At 39.4% G+C, this 13,896-nt stretch overlaps 1 protein-coding gene across 24 annotated transcripts in view; it reads left to right on the top strand.

Annotated features, from left to right (window-relative positions):
- The window catches only part of LOC126266876 (protein lap4), a 528,757-nt gene that overhangs the window by 241,654 nt on the left and 273,207 nt on the right, over window positions 1-13,896 (top strand). For all 24 annotated transcript variants that reach the window (XM_049971620.1, XM_049971569.1, XM_049971528.1 and 21 more), the window contains exons 4-5: window positions 1,502-1,591; window positions 3,686-3,806. In XM_049971620.1, the coding sequence (XP_049827577.1) occupies window positions 1,502-1,591; window positions 3,686-3,806 (211 nt within the window). The remainder of the gene's footprint in view (window positions 1-1,501; window positions 1,592-3,685; window positions 3,807-13,896) is intronic.

Genomic DNA, 13,896 nt, shown 5'->3' with positions numbered 1-13,896 from the left:
ATGAAATAGCTAGTATCAACCAATAGGAGATTGCAGCCGCACTAGACAAGTTTGGAACTGTAATGTATAGAACTGGTGAGTGGTCGCACTTATCCAGTAAGTCAGGATTCAGTGTGGTGCACTGCCACCAGTTACCTGCAGTCCTATCATAGGAGACAACGAGGAAATGAATGAGACTGCCATTTGACAAAAGACAGTAGATGAACATTGAGACAAAGTGTGTTTTAATAATTACACTTTTTCTACAGGGAAACTGGTGTGTGTAAGTTTACGTACTATAGATTCATGGATTCTTCTTGCACAAGTTCTTTACTGAGAACAGCTTTTGTAATACAAAAACAGTTTTGTTGTTGGATCAAAATGGAGATCCAGTGTGACAGTTTTTGAAAAAAAAATAAAAATAAAAATAAAAAATATAAGCAAACTTTGCAAAAGCTGACATTTTAAAATTTTTATTGATTTATTTTTGAGAAATTCTGCAATTAATGGATGATTTTATTGTCTGTCGAGATTGCGCGTATTTGTAAAATTGAAAGGTTTCAGTTTTGATAAACAATCTTCAGATCGGAGTATGTTTGCTACTACAGTAACCTTTCAATATCTGTACACAAATGTACAAGCTTTGTCATAGGTGTTGTACTTGATGTGACAAGCATATTTGCTTATAGAAACTGACAGATTACTCTTAGAGTCAAAGTAGGGGATGGACAGCTCAGTTCAGTAAAAGTTTTTGCCTACAGCAAGACATACAACCACAGATATTCAGCTTAGAATATCTCACATGTTTGACATTTTGAATAACAATAAAATTCTCTTGAACACCCAGCTGCATTAAGTGGCAAACCTCTTGACACAGCTGGAAGCTAGGGAGGATTTTATCAGTACATATCATCACGAAACCATACATTCGTGTGTTTTGAAAATTTTTTGTTATAGTGAAGATAGGACTGTTTGCATTGAAATTTTCTGTAGGGAGCTATATGAAGACTTGCTTCCAGTAGTCTTGCTGTCATTCCTGCAGCATCAGTTCCAGTGTTACAAAATTAGAAATCATCTGTTAGACACTATTCACAAGGAGAATGAGTTACATTTTGACCTTAGCTTTTGCTGTTAATAAGGTAACATTTGCAGTAAAAGCCTGGGTTTTTGTTTTTGTTGAGGGTGTGTTAAATATTCTACTCATATGTTGAAGTTGATGCAGAAGAGAAGCTAAGAGTTGCAGATTTATGATTCCAACTAACTGTTATATGTTTGTAGAAATGGACGAAATAAACTAGTTTTTCATGATATCACCAGTTCGTCAAATTTTATTTATTCGTGTCATTTTTTTAAAATAAAAAGTATTGCTTTTGCTGCAGGGATAATATTACTGAATAACACAATTTTAAGTGTCACTTTTGTGTATATAGGTACCACCATATGTTTATATCACACATGGCTTTCAATGTAAAGACATTGTAGAGATGAGTTATCTTGAGATAAGTTTTCTCTGAAATTGCAGATTACCCCCAGGATTTGTGCAGCTTCGAAATTTGACAGTGCTTGGCCTCAATGATATGTCTCTCACAAACCTGCCACCAGATTTTGGAAGGTAAGATACTGAGTCACTTGTTATCCAGCTTGTAAATGAGTTCTACTTATATTGCCTATTCTTCCATAAGGCACAAATAGTGTGCAGGTTAAAGAAAGTAGAAACTTCAACAGAATGACTGTGGCATTCTGAAGCAATATTTCATGCCATGTACTACTTGTACTTGGTCTTCAGACAGGGGTGACAAATAGTAAAACCATTGAATCGATGCTGCAACATGACATTTCCACTTCATTTTTATTTTAACATCTGTGGTTTTAGAAAGTTCTGTTTATTCCTTTCAATTTATCATTTACGTTTCTGTTCTAACTGTGTGTATTGGGAGCTTATAGGTTTACTGTAACCATTTAACCTCCACCCAAGGTATCTGTCTTATGTACCACTTTCAGTAAAATGCAGCAATCATTCATAATTTTTAGTTGAAATTGGGACTTAAATTTGTTGTACTTGCTTTTAGGCCAGGTTGTTATATTTTTGAAACACATGTATTCCACTCTGATTGTTGTGAAACTCCCACATCACAATTTCAATTTATTACACTGTATATACTACTGAGAATACCCTGTAACATATTGTTTAGTACAAATCCCATAAATATAATTCGAATTTGACTGGATTATCTAGTATGTACATATTTGTTTAAGCACTTGTCTTGCAAGGTCATAGATGGAGAGCTAGATGTGATGCAATAAATAGACAGTGAGTTCTTGGTAGTTGCATAAGGAAAACCATGCATTGTGATTTAGTACAATGCTGTCATTCACTATGAACGACATAAATTGAACTAATTGTTGCCTGGCGAGAAAAATTAGTATGGTATAAGAATTATTCGAATTGGTAACATTCTTCTTAAGAAATAAGCTTCTCAAGTCTACTGTTGGTGATGTGATTGTGAAGGGGAAATGCAAAGAAACTACCATAACTAAATGAAAATCAGGCAGTCGTCATATACAGATTGATGGAGACCGTCAAGTGTTTCTGTGATTGGCTATAAAACTTGCATTAAATCAACATGAGTAGTAACTTCTGAATTCTAAAATGTTACCAGTTGTCCAGTTGGCATAGTGACTGTGTGTAAGGAGTTTAAAAAAATGGGGTACAATGGAAGAACATCTCCTCATTAGCCGCACATCTCTGTAGTCAGTGCAGAGCAATGTTTTAGGTGGTGTAAAGAATGACGCCAGTGGGCAGTGGATGACTGGAAGTGAATGATATGAAGTAATAAATCACACTGTACCCAGTGTAATCCGATGGAATTGTTTGGGTTTGGTGAATGCCTGGAGAACCTTTCTTGCCATCATGTGTGGTGCCAACAGTGAAGTACGGAGAAGGTGGTAGTATGGTATGGGGCCTTACCCCCCCCCCCCCCCCCCCTTTCATGGTAAGGATGTGCTTCGTGTATTGCATTTAAAAAAAAAAGCTGCATGCAGGAGGATACATTCACATCATTTTACAGTATTTTTCACTTTGTATAGAAGAGGAACAGTTTGGAAACGACTGATTTTGTTAGCATGAGAATAATACATATTGTCATAAAGCAGCAATGGTTTGTGAGAAATAACATAACTAAAATGGAGTGGCCTGCCCAGAGTCTGAGCTGGAACCTAATGGAACACCTTTGGGGTGAGCTAGAATGTATACTTTGCTCCAGACACCTGTGCTACATCATTTCCTTCTTTGGTTTCGGCTCTTGAGGAAGAATTGGCTACCATTCTGTGAAAGACAATGACACCTCATTGAAAGTGTCTCCAGCAGAGTTAAAGATGTCATACAGACAAAGAATGGACACACCCCATACTGATGTCCACTTAAAATTGTCCGGATACTTTTGATCTTATGGTGTACTTCATTTCTGAATAAAAGTAATTTACATAGTAAAAGGAGTGAGGAAAAATTATAGATCTTCATTGTTCCTGAAATAAATCATTTAAAAGTGTATTCTATTTGATTTCAGCTGTTCTTGTCATGAATTTTTCTGTGTATCCCATCAGGAGAAGTAATTACTTACCTCTCTGTGGCTGCTCTTGTGTATTTACTATTTATGCTGAAGCTTTGGTATATTATTATAGCTGCTTTGTAACTTCTCCTTTACAGTTTGGTGAGCCTACAGTCACTTGAGTTGAGGGAAAATTTGCTCAAATCACTTCCAGAATCCTTGTCTCAGTTGTCTAAGTTAGAACGCTTAGACTTGGGTGATAATGAGATAGAAGAATTGGTAAGCTACTATGTCTTCTGTATAGTTTTATATTGTAAAAACATTCATGTTTAGTACTATATTCTTCCTCTCCCCCTTTTCCTTTCACGTGTTCTTTATGCAGTGTGTTTCTACCAAGCTGTTAATGTCAAGCTTGTTCTTTAGCTGTTTAAGGTATCATTATTCTTTTGCTCCCAAATGAATGTGTCATTTTGGCTAAGGAACAAACAGCAGTCCACACCACTATGATAAAAGTATAAAATGGGCGCAGGAAATGTAGGTTTCTTTCTGTCTGTGTAGTTAACATGTGTCAAGTGCTTATTTTACTTGTTTACCGAGAATGTAGGAGATATCATGACTCACTGTCCACCAAAAATAATTCAGCACCAGCACAAATACAGTTGCTGGAAGCGCGCTGTAATATTGTACAGAGAGTAATGCCACGCCCTAGGTGAATGACACAGTGCATGTCACCTTCAGGCAATAAAGAAAACAGCACTGCAGGTGTAGCTGCAGGAGAATCCTGCATAAGTGATGTTAATGGTACTTTCCCTGCTAGGAGAGATGTTTGAATTCAAACTTTACCACGTGCGACAGGCTTTGGGGAGTGTGTGTTCGTTAAGTGCATTTTTACTCAGTATCCAGTATGTCAACATATTTCGCTGAATTATTGATACCCAAAGTGTGGAAGAGGTTTACTTTATGGGCCATGAAGTAAAAGAATTAGGACAACAGATTTATACTGATGAAGAGAGGAAAACTTTAGTCAGGGCAGTGGGCTGAACAAGTGAGTGTTGCTTTCATTCACTTCATTTCTTTTTAAGTAGGATAATGAAATTTATGTTACTCCTGCATGTGATGAAAGTTCATTTTTATTTCCTACACCTGTCTTTCAATTAAAGTACATGCATTTACGTCCAACTCATTATTGACTTTTCTGTTGTTTCAATTTTACTGTTGGAAGAAAAGAATGATGTGTAATTTTAAAAAAAAAAAAACATCAGTGACAACTACTGCCAGAAACATGTACATTAAGATTTCGCCTTTGTGTATAATGAGAGAGAATGCGTAGCTGTAAGGAAAGTAAAAGCTAACATAATACCATCCCTCCCCCTCCGTTTTTGTAATTTGTATATGGTCATCATCATAATCATCTTGGTCAGTTTCCAGCCTCTGGCCAGCACTGTATGGAATATTTCTACTCTTTTCAGCCATATGTCCCTTGGTCTTACTCTTCGTTTCTTTCCTTCCAGTTTCATCTCATGTATCCTCGTCGGTATCCTCTTCTCCTCCATTCTCTTAACATGTCCATACCATCTTATCCTTGACTTCTCTATCTTCTCCTGTAATGGATCCTCCTTAATTAACTCTCTGATCCTCTCAATTCTCAACCTGTCCGTCTTTGTCACTCCAATATATGATAAATACACATAATATTCCTGCTAACTTGTGACGATGGAAAGTAATGTTTCTGAATTTCCTCGTTACTGGCCAATACAGTAATGCACAGCTATAAGATATATTTCTTTCTTTCTTTCTTTTTGTGTGACTTCCTGTCACAGGTCCTATCACCATCTTTGCAAGAAAGTGTGGCCTACATGGCACAATGAGACATTGACAACCATGTGGGCTGAGGTTTATTCAGTTACATTTAACAGAGTGAGAGGAGGAAAGTGTCCTAGAATGCTTACCACAGTTGACTTCGGAATGGAGAAGAAAAGTTACTGGAATCGTAGGATGTGAATGTGTGCAAACACTTAAGGATTTGACTGCGAAGGCTTTCCTGGCGTAATAATTGATAATATTCTTCTCGGTTATGCAGCCGGATCATAACGTCTTCATGACACAATATTTCCGTGGTCCAACTGGCCGCCATCTTCAGGTGAGAGCGCTGGTGCACGATCTCGCCAGAACTGACTTCCCAGCGCAAGCGGCGGCCCCTGTATAGGCCGCAGAAGACCCACAACGCGTGCACGAGAAGGTGCCGTAACTGCCCTGCACTGGGAAGTCAGTTCCGGCGAGATCGTGCACCAGCACTCGCACCTGAAGATGGCGGCTAGTTGGACTGCAGAAATATTGTGTCATGAAGACTTTATGATCCGGCTGCACACCCAAGAAGAATATTATCACTTAAGGATTTAATTTAAGAAAAATTGATCTCCAAATTCTTCAGCCTTATTTGGAGAGGTGTCGTACAGTGACTTCATATCTTTGCAAATCATTAAGTACATCCTCTCACTCTATATGTTTGTCCTTTCCAATAACTATCTAGCCCTGGGTTCCCGTTTCACTATCAGTGATGAGCACTCTCTTGTTCCTCTTCATGTTCTGACACACAGAAAATATCAACTATTATTCATTGCTGACACTAGAGGAAAACTTTACAGAGCTTAGTCTGTATTAACAGGCAGAAAACTCAAGATGATGATTGTTACTGGATATGTGTCATAAACTCAATTGTTGTCCCATGAATTTGTACAGACTTCTCACGATTCTTACTACAGGAACATAGAGGCTTGACTGCATTACTGGTCTTAGCTGCTTACTAGTAATCACTGCCTTGGCCCTGTGCACTGGCTTTTTATGTTATCGTTTTTCAAGGACTTTTGAGCGAGTTTCACCCATTGCTCTTCCAAAGGCTGTTCCAGAGAACTTACGACAACCTTCCAGAAAGTTCTTGAACATTCTGACTGTACTCCAGTGTCTTCTAGTTGCCTTGGTGCCTGAGGGTGTTGTTCTTGCCTAGCCATCACAGCAACACCGGTGCTGCAGTGGGTTGTCAAAAGGTTTGGGTTCATATGGAGCACTTGCCTACTTCCTGATGTCTGCCTGACACCACCCATAATCAAGTTCCTCTCCTTTCTTTGCAGCCATGTTACTTCTTACATGATTAAAATTGAACAGCCATAATAGTCATCAGTTTTACATGTCCTTTTGTTTTTGTGTATTTTGTAAACATAAATAATATTACCACTGGGAATGGAAATGGTCATGCTGCTCAATATTCTTAAGAGGGGAGGGAGGGAGGGGGAGAGATAGATAGATAGATAGATAGATAGATAGATAGATAGATAGATAGATAGATAGATAGAGAGAGAGAGAGAGAGAGAGAGAGAGAGAGAGAGAGAGAGAGAGAGAGAGAGAGAGAGAGAGTTTGTGTTTGTAACAACAAAAAAAATATTTTTTGACAATATAACATAATTAGATAGATAAAAAAATCTACTCAACAAGCAGCAGCAGAAAACACAAATAAAAGCAAGTCATAATTAGACAAGCTTTCGGAGCCAGTGGCTCTTTCTTCATGCAGAAGCGTTGAAGGGGAAGAAAGACGGGTGAAGGAAAAGGACTGGAGGTATCTAGGAAAAGGGGTAGATTTCCGAAAAGTCACCCAGAACTGCGTGTCACGGAAGACAAACCATACAGGATGAAAAGGAAAGACTGATTGTTGGGGACTGCACCAGACAAAGTTTCAAAACCTGAGAGTGTGTAAGTGGAAGACAGGATAATATGCAAGACAGAGACTACTGTTAAAAGATTGTGTACGAGTCAGTAAGAGAGAGGCAGGTAAGAAAATGAAAGATATATAAAACTACAACAGAGTGAAGAAAAGAGTAAGTATTCTCCTCCACCCTTAAGCTCTCAGGTTTTCAAATCTCATGTACCCCTTTCCCTAGACCTCTCCAGTCCTTTTCCTTCACCCCTCTTCTTTCCCCTTCAACTGTTCTGCCTGAAGGAGCCCAGCCCTAAAAGTTTGTGTAATTATAACCTTCTTTTATTTGTGTTTTCTACTACCACTTGGTGAGCTGACAGTGTGTTTGTGAACTGTAGTAGGTTGTCTCATTAATTTGTGGTTTTCAGGTATGCTGTAGTAAGTTTACATCTCTATTTTGCTATTGGTGTAATTAGTATGTCATATAGTTATTTACAATGTAATTGGTCAATAAATTCTGACCAGTATCCTCGAAACACGTTGTTCTTCATTCACCAAAGAAAGATTTTTCATATTCCACTGTAAAAGTTATAAATGGAGTACTTCCCGGTACATAAATCAGTACATTGGGATATAGGTGTTTAAATTTGAGTCATGTTAAGAAGTATAGGAGGAACAAAAAAATTGATTCCAAAGCCATAGAGAGAATATTTTCTGTATACTTGTCTATCTGGTTTCAGGGAATGATGCAAAAGCAGAAAGTAAGTAATTAAGAGATGCTTTTCGAAGAGAGCTAAAGATGAGACCAGAAGTTTGCCTAAGGGATGAGCAGCTGCTTGTGACTTAGAAAAGGGTGCGACTTTGAGACTCTTATGTTTTTGAAACACATTATGACACCCGGGGACAGTGGATCTAACATTGCTTTCAAAATTGCATTGTTACAAACATGGCCACCAGTTACACTGAAGTATCTGAAGGAGACAACAGAAATGTAGTTGACATATCATTGAATCGGGTGTACGGCCAGTGGTCTGCGTTTGCTAATAAAATATTTCGACGTCTTCCTCAGGTGCTTCCTGTGATTGAATAACAGGCTGACCGTGTCCCGTATTTATGTCTGGACGGTGTCTGGCATTCCTTACACCATCCTCTCCTGCTGCTACCATGTCAGTTGGTTGCCAGATGTTCCATCTTCTGTCCGCACCCACTTCCACTGTTTTCCCTGGTGGTGGCCGTTTCATGGCGTACCCTACTAGGTTCGCGCCCAAAAGGTGCGTACCTAGCACTATTGACAGGCTGAGTTTGCTATTGGTGACCGTTTCAACTTTCTCCAGCACCCCTGTCATTCTCCTGGTCTTGTTTTCTTCCGTTGTTTTTGTAATAGGTCCAAAGCCAGGTTCCATGCCATGCTGAGTTGGTATCCAGCTTCCCGGTTTATCAAGTTCTGTCATCTTGATTTCAATTGATTCAGTGATGATGCTGTACCAAAATTTGGGGGTCTGAGATAAGATTCTGGTTTTATCATAATTCATGGTGTGCTCAAGTTCCAAGCAGAGTTCTGCTATTGCCAATTTTGTGGCTTGTCGTGCCCTGGTTTGCCTTTGGTGCTTTTTATATCTCATGTCAATGGTCATGGTGTTCTGACCAATGTAAGACATATTGCATTCACATGGTATGTGGTAGATACCAGGGTTTCTCAGTCCCAAATCACCCTTAACTGTTCCAAGAAGCACCCTGATCTAGTTCGGTGGGGCAGAACACACTCTTGATATTGTGCTTTTTCAGTTTTCTGCTGATCTTAGCAAATGATGGTCCTGCATACGGTAGAAAGGCTCCCCTCCTGGTCCTTTCTTCTTATTATTCTCCCTCAGTATCATGCCGTCTGGAGGGATGTAGCGCTTTGTGGATGTCCCTTGTTGAGTATCAGTTGTCTGCGAACACTTGCTGTAGGTGTTCTAACTCTACTGCCAAGCTGTCAGAGTCGGACAGTGTTTTGTCTCAGTCAACAAGTGTTCTCAGCACCCCATTCTTCTGTGCCAGATGATGGCAACTGTCAGCCTGTTGGTGTAAGTTGGTGTGTGTATGTTTTCTATACACACTATGGCCTAATGTGCCGTCTGTCTTCCTTTTCACCAGGACATCCAGGAAAGAAAGTTGACCATTATTTTCTATTTCCATTGTGAACTTAATGCTGGGGTGTCTCGAATTCAGATCGTCAAGAAATTCGAGCAGTTTTTCCCAACCTTGTGACCAGATGACAAACGTGTCATCAATGTACCTAAAGAAAGAGGTCGGCTTGTAGGCAGTGGTCATAAGTGCCTCATCCTTGAATCTCTCCATAAACATATTTGCCACTACTGGAAATAAGGGACTACCCATTGCCATAGTGTGTATGGAAAACCTACACACACCAACTTATACCTACAGGCTGACAGCTGTCATCATCCGGCACAGAAGAATGGGATGCTGAGAACACTTGTTCAGCGAGCCAAAACACTGTTTGACTCAGCTTGGCAGCAGAGTTAGAACACCTACAGCAAGTGTTCGCAGGCAACTGATACTCAACAAGGGACATCCACAAAGCGCTACATCCCTCCAGACGGCATGATACTGAGGGAGAACAAGAAGAAGAAAGGACCAGGAGGGTAGCCTTTCTACTGTACTCAGGACCTACATCTGCTAAGATCAGCAGAATACTGAAAAAGCGCAGTATCAAGAGTGTGTTCTGCCCACCAAACAAGATCAGGGTGCTTCTTGGAATGGTTAAGGATGATTTGGGACTGAGAAAACCTGGTATCTACCATATACCATATGAATTCAGTATGTGTTATATTGGTCAGATCACCAGGACCGTTGACATAAGATGTAAAGAGCACAAAAGACATACCAGGCTACGACATACCAGGCTACGACAAGCCACTAAATCGGCAATAGCAGAACTTTGCTTGGAACCTGAGCACACCACGAATTACGATAAAACCAGGATCTTACCTCAGACCCCCAGATCTACATCTGCATCTACATCCATACTCCGCAAGCCACCTGACGGTGTGTGGCGGAGGGTACCCTGAGTACCTCTATCGGTTCTCCCTTCTATTCCAGCTCGTATTGTACGTGGAAAGAAGGATTGTCGGTATGCTTCTGTGTGGGCTCTAATCTCTCTGATTTTATCCTCATGGTCTCTTCGCGAGATATACTTAGAAGGGAGCAATATACTGCTTGACTCTTCGGTGAAGCTTTAACAAAAGATATTGGGATAGCATCATCACTGAATCGATGGAAATCAAGACGACAGAGAACGTGATAAACCAGGAAGCTGGATGCCAACTTAGCACGGTGTGGAACCCAGCTTTGGACATATTACAAAAACAATGGAAGAAAACAAAAGACCAAGAGTATGACAGGGGTGCTGGAGAAAATCGGAGCGGTCATCAACAGCAAAAGCAGCCGCTCGACAGTACGAGGAGTGTGCCTGGCGGGTGCGGACCTAGTAAGGAACACCATGAAACGGCTGCCACCAGGGAAAGCAGCAGAAGTGGGCGCAGATAGAAGACTGTACACCTGGTGGCCAACTGACACGGTCGCGCTGCAGAAAGTCGGAACAGTCACCAACAGCAAAGTAACCTGTCGACAGTGCTAGGAACACGCCTGGCGGGCACGGACCTAGTAGGGCACGCCATGAAATTGCTGCCACCGGGGAAAACAGTGGAAGAAGCGCGGACGGAAGAATTGGCGACCAACTGACAAGGTTGTAGCAGGAACGGACAGCATAGGGAATGCCAGACACCGTCCAGACATACATATGGGACACGGTCAACCTGTTGTTCAGTTACAGGAACCACCCGAGGAAGATGCTGAGGTACGACATCGAAAGTGTTTGAAAAACGCAGACCACCGGCAGTACACCCAATTCAATGAGATTTTACAAAATTGTCGGTAAAGTCTAAGAAACTACAGAAATGTAGTTGTGCACACTATTTGGCTGTATTAAAAATGAAGTTACCCACAGTACAGAGGAGCATATTCTTCTTGTTGAGTGGCTGACACCACCACCACCACCACCACCACCACCACCACCACCGGCAACGTCCTCTGCACTGCCATTGAGGAAGAAGAAAAAAAAATATTTAGCTGCAGTATTAAGAAGTAACTTCTCAAACTGGAATTTAAACAATAAATAAGAGGGTTAGAAGCTAAAACACGGCGTGAGGACACAAAGTTAATGTTATATTTAGTCGCTTAAATGAAACACACAGACTCCCTGAAGAACTGGCAGGACAAAGATGTCTGTTGTAATAATAATAATAATAATAATAATAGTGTTTCTTTTTTCATACTTGTAATCATTGCTTCTATCGTACTGTGCTAATTTCCTTGATTCAGAACTGTGAACAATAGTTACTATTTCTCACTGTAACCTTGGTTCACATTTCATATTTATCTATGAAAGTTGAAATAGACAAACAGTACCAAACCAAGCCCATTTCACTGATATTGTGGATTTGACTAGCAATTAAGTTTTGGTTATTAGCCGGACTGCAAAAAGTTTTTTTGTACCCTTCAGCTGTGTTTTGATCTGCCAATCATAACTCTCCACCTACATCAAGCTTCTGAATTCCGTGGTAAGTTTTGAATTGGTATATCCAGCTGTACAAAAATACACATTCAATATTGGTAACCCCAAATCATTACAGAACTGTTTACTTTTTTCATAATCATAGGCCCAATTACATGTTTTCCTTCAGACCTTTTGGCACAGAGCCACTTCTACAAAATTTCAGCCAACTGATCTAGTTTGGGCTTTTTCAAAATTTCTTGTCATTAACTGTCTTTTACTGCAACTGTCTGTGAGGCAAACTTGAGAAGTTGACTTGTATTTTATTTTATTTTTCTTAATATCATAGATTTTTGAGGAATCAACTGCATATTCTTCCGTAATTGTATCTGTGTTCTCACCTTTCTCGTCTGATTAATGGTGTCAAACTTGTGTTGTGTTGTAAGCGTAACATATTCATGTTTCACATTCACTTTGTTTTGCGAAGTGCTTGGTTGATTATTGTAACAATGACATTGAAGAGTGCTAATTGTGATTTCACTTTAAAACACCATTTTTTAATCACTGTAGACAACTGGTGCATGACAGAAGCTGTCTGAAAGGTAACTGAAATTTTTTTAGCACTACACGACTTGAAATTGTTGACAACTGCTGAATTCGGCCAAATGCATCTGAAATATTCTGTATGTATGAAACAGTGCCAGTTATTGAACATGCCAGACTGCCTAATGCTGGGTTACTGGGCTTTTCCTGCATTGTGTGTGTGTGGGCACGCGTGCCTGTCTTTCTGTCTTTCAAGATGATAAAGCTGTAGCTTTGTAAGGTACTAGAAATATACTTTGAAATGGAACTGCTGTGTAACATGAATAGATTGAAACTTAATAAACAATAAGTGATGGGACTGTAATTGAATGATATTGTCATCTCAGTTGAAAGTCTTTTAGCTCAACAGTACATTTCAATATACTGACCACACAGTGGCTGTGATCGTATAGAGTATTTTATTAGCTGGATATCTTCATGTGTTTTGTGTAAATGCATCAAGAATTTCAGTTTTTGAAGCAGATACAAGTGAATATACAGTAAACTTGTCAACTGAAGTATTTAAAAGAGAGGTAATTGTTGCACTGTATAACCTCTCTTTTAAATATTTCAGCCAACAAATTTTTATAGAACAATTTCTGGAAGTCATATAATGATAGCAGTGTTAACACTATGAAGTAGCTGAGAGTAAAAGCTTTTTGATGAATATGATTTGAATAATGTTAAAAAGTCAAGGTAAACATAGCAGTTGAATTTGTTAAGCATTGAAGAAGCTAGTACAGTTTCAGTGAATAAATTATAATATATTAGTGAACATGTACATTTATATACAAATTGGTAAGGAAAACAATTTGATGGGTCTTCTTAATGGGAGTCACAAGATACACAATTTATTCACAGTTTCAGGCTTGTAAAAGTAGTATGTTTTAAATTGGATCATGTCACATTTAGTAATTGCTTTCAGTTGCACCACATATTTCTCTCATTCAAAATGAGATTTTGTGTCTTCTGCTATAAGAATTTATAAAATTCTTGTTTCACAGCTATTAAGACATTGAAAATTATTATTAGCTTAACTTAGCTTAATGCAAGCACCACTAGTGCAGATTTGAAATGACGAATTGTTAAGGAACCACAAAAAAATCTAATGTTAGTGATTTTACATGTTTAAAGCACATGTTGTTGTTGTGATCTTCAGTCCTGAGACTGGTTGATGCAGCTCTCCATGCTACTCTATTCTGTGCAAGCTTCATCATCTCCCAGTACCTACTGCAGCCCACATCCTTCTGAATCTGCTTAGTGTATTCATCTCTTGGTCTCCCTCTACAATTCTTACCCTCCACACTGCCCTCCAGTACTAAATTGGTGATCCCTTGATGCCTAAGAACATGTCCTACCAACCGATCCCTTCTTCTAGTCAAGTTGTGCCACAAACTCCTCTTCTTCCCAATTCTGTTCAATACCTCCTCCTTAGTTATGTGATCTACCCATCTAATCTTCAGCATTCTTCTGTAGCACCACATTTCAAAAGCTTCTAGTCTCTTCTTGTACAGCTCGAAATGTATCTATAACTTGAATGAACA

The sequence above is a fragment of the Schistocerca gregaria genome, chromosome 1 (genome assembly GCF_023897955.1).
Source record: "Schistocerca gregaria isolate iqSchGreg1 chromosome 1, iqSchGreg1.2, whole genome shotgun sequence".
In the NCBI taxonomy this organism is placed as follows: Eukaryota; Metazoa; Arthropoda; class Insecta; order Orthoptera; family Acrididae; genus Schistocerca; species Schistocerca gregaria.
This window is presented reverse-complemented; position numbering and strand designations above follow the sequence as displayed.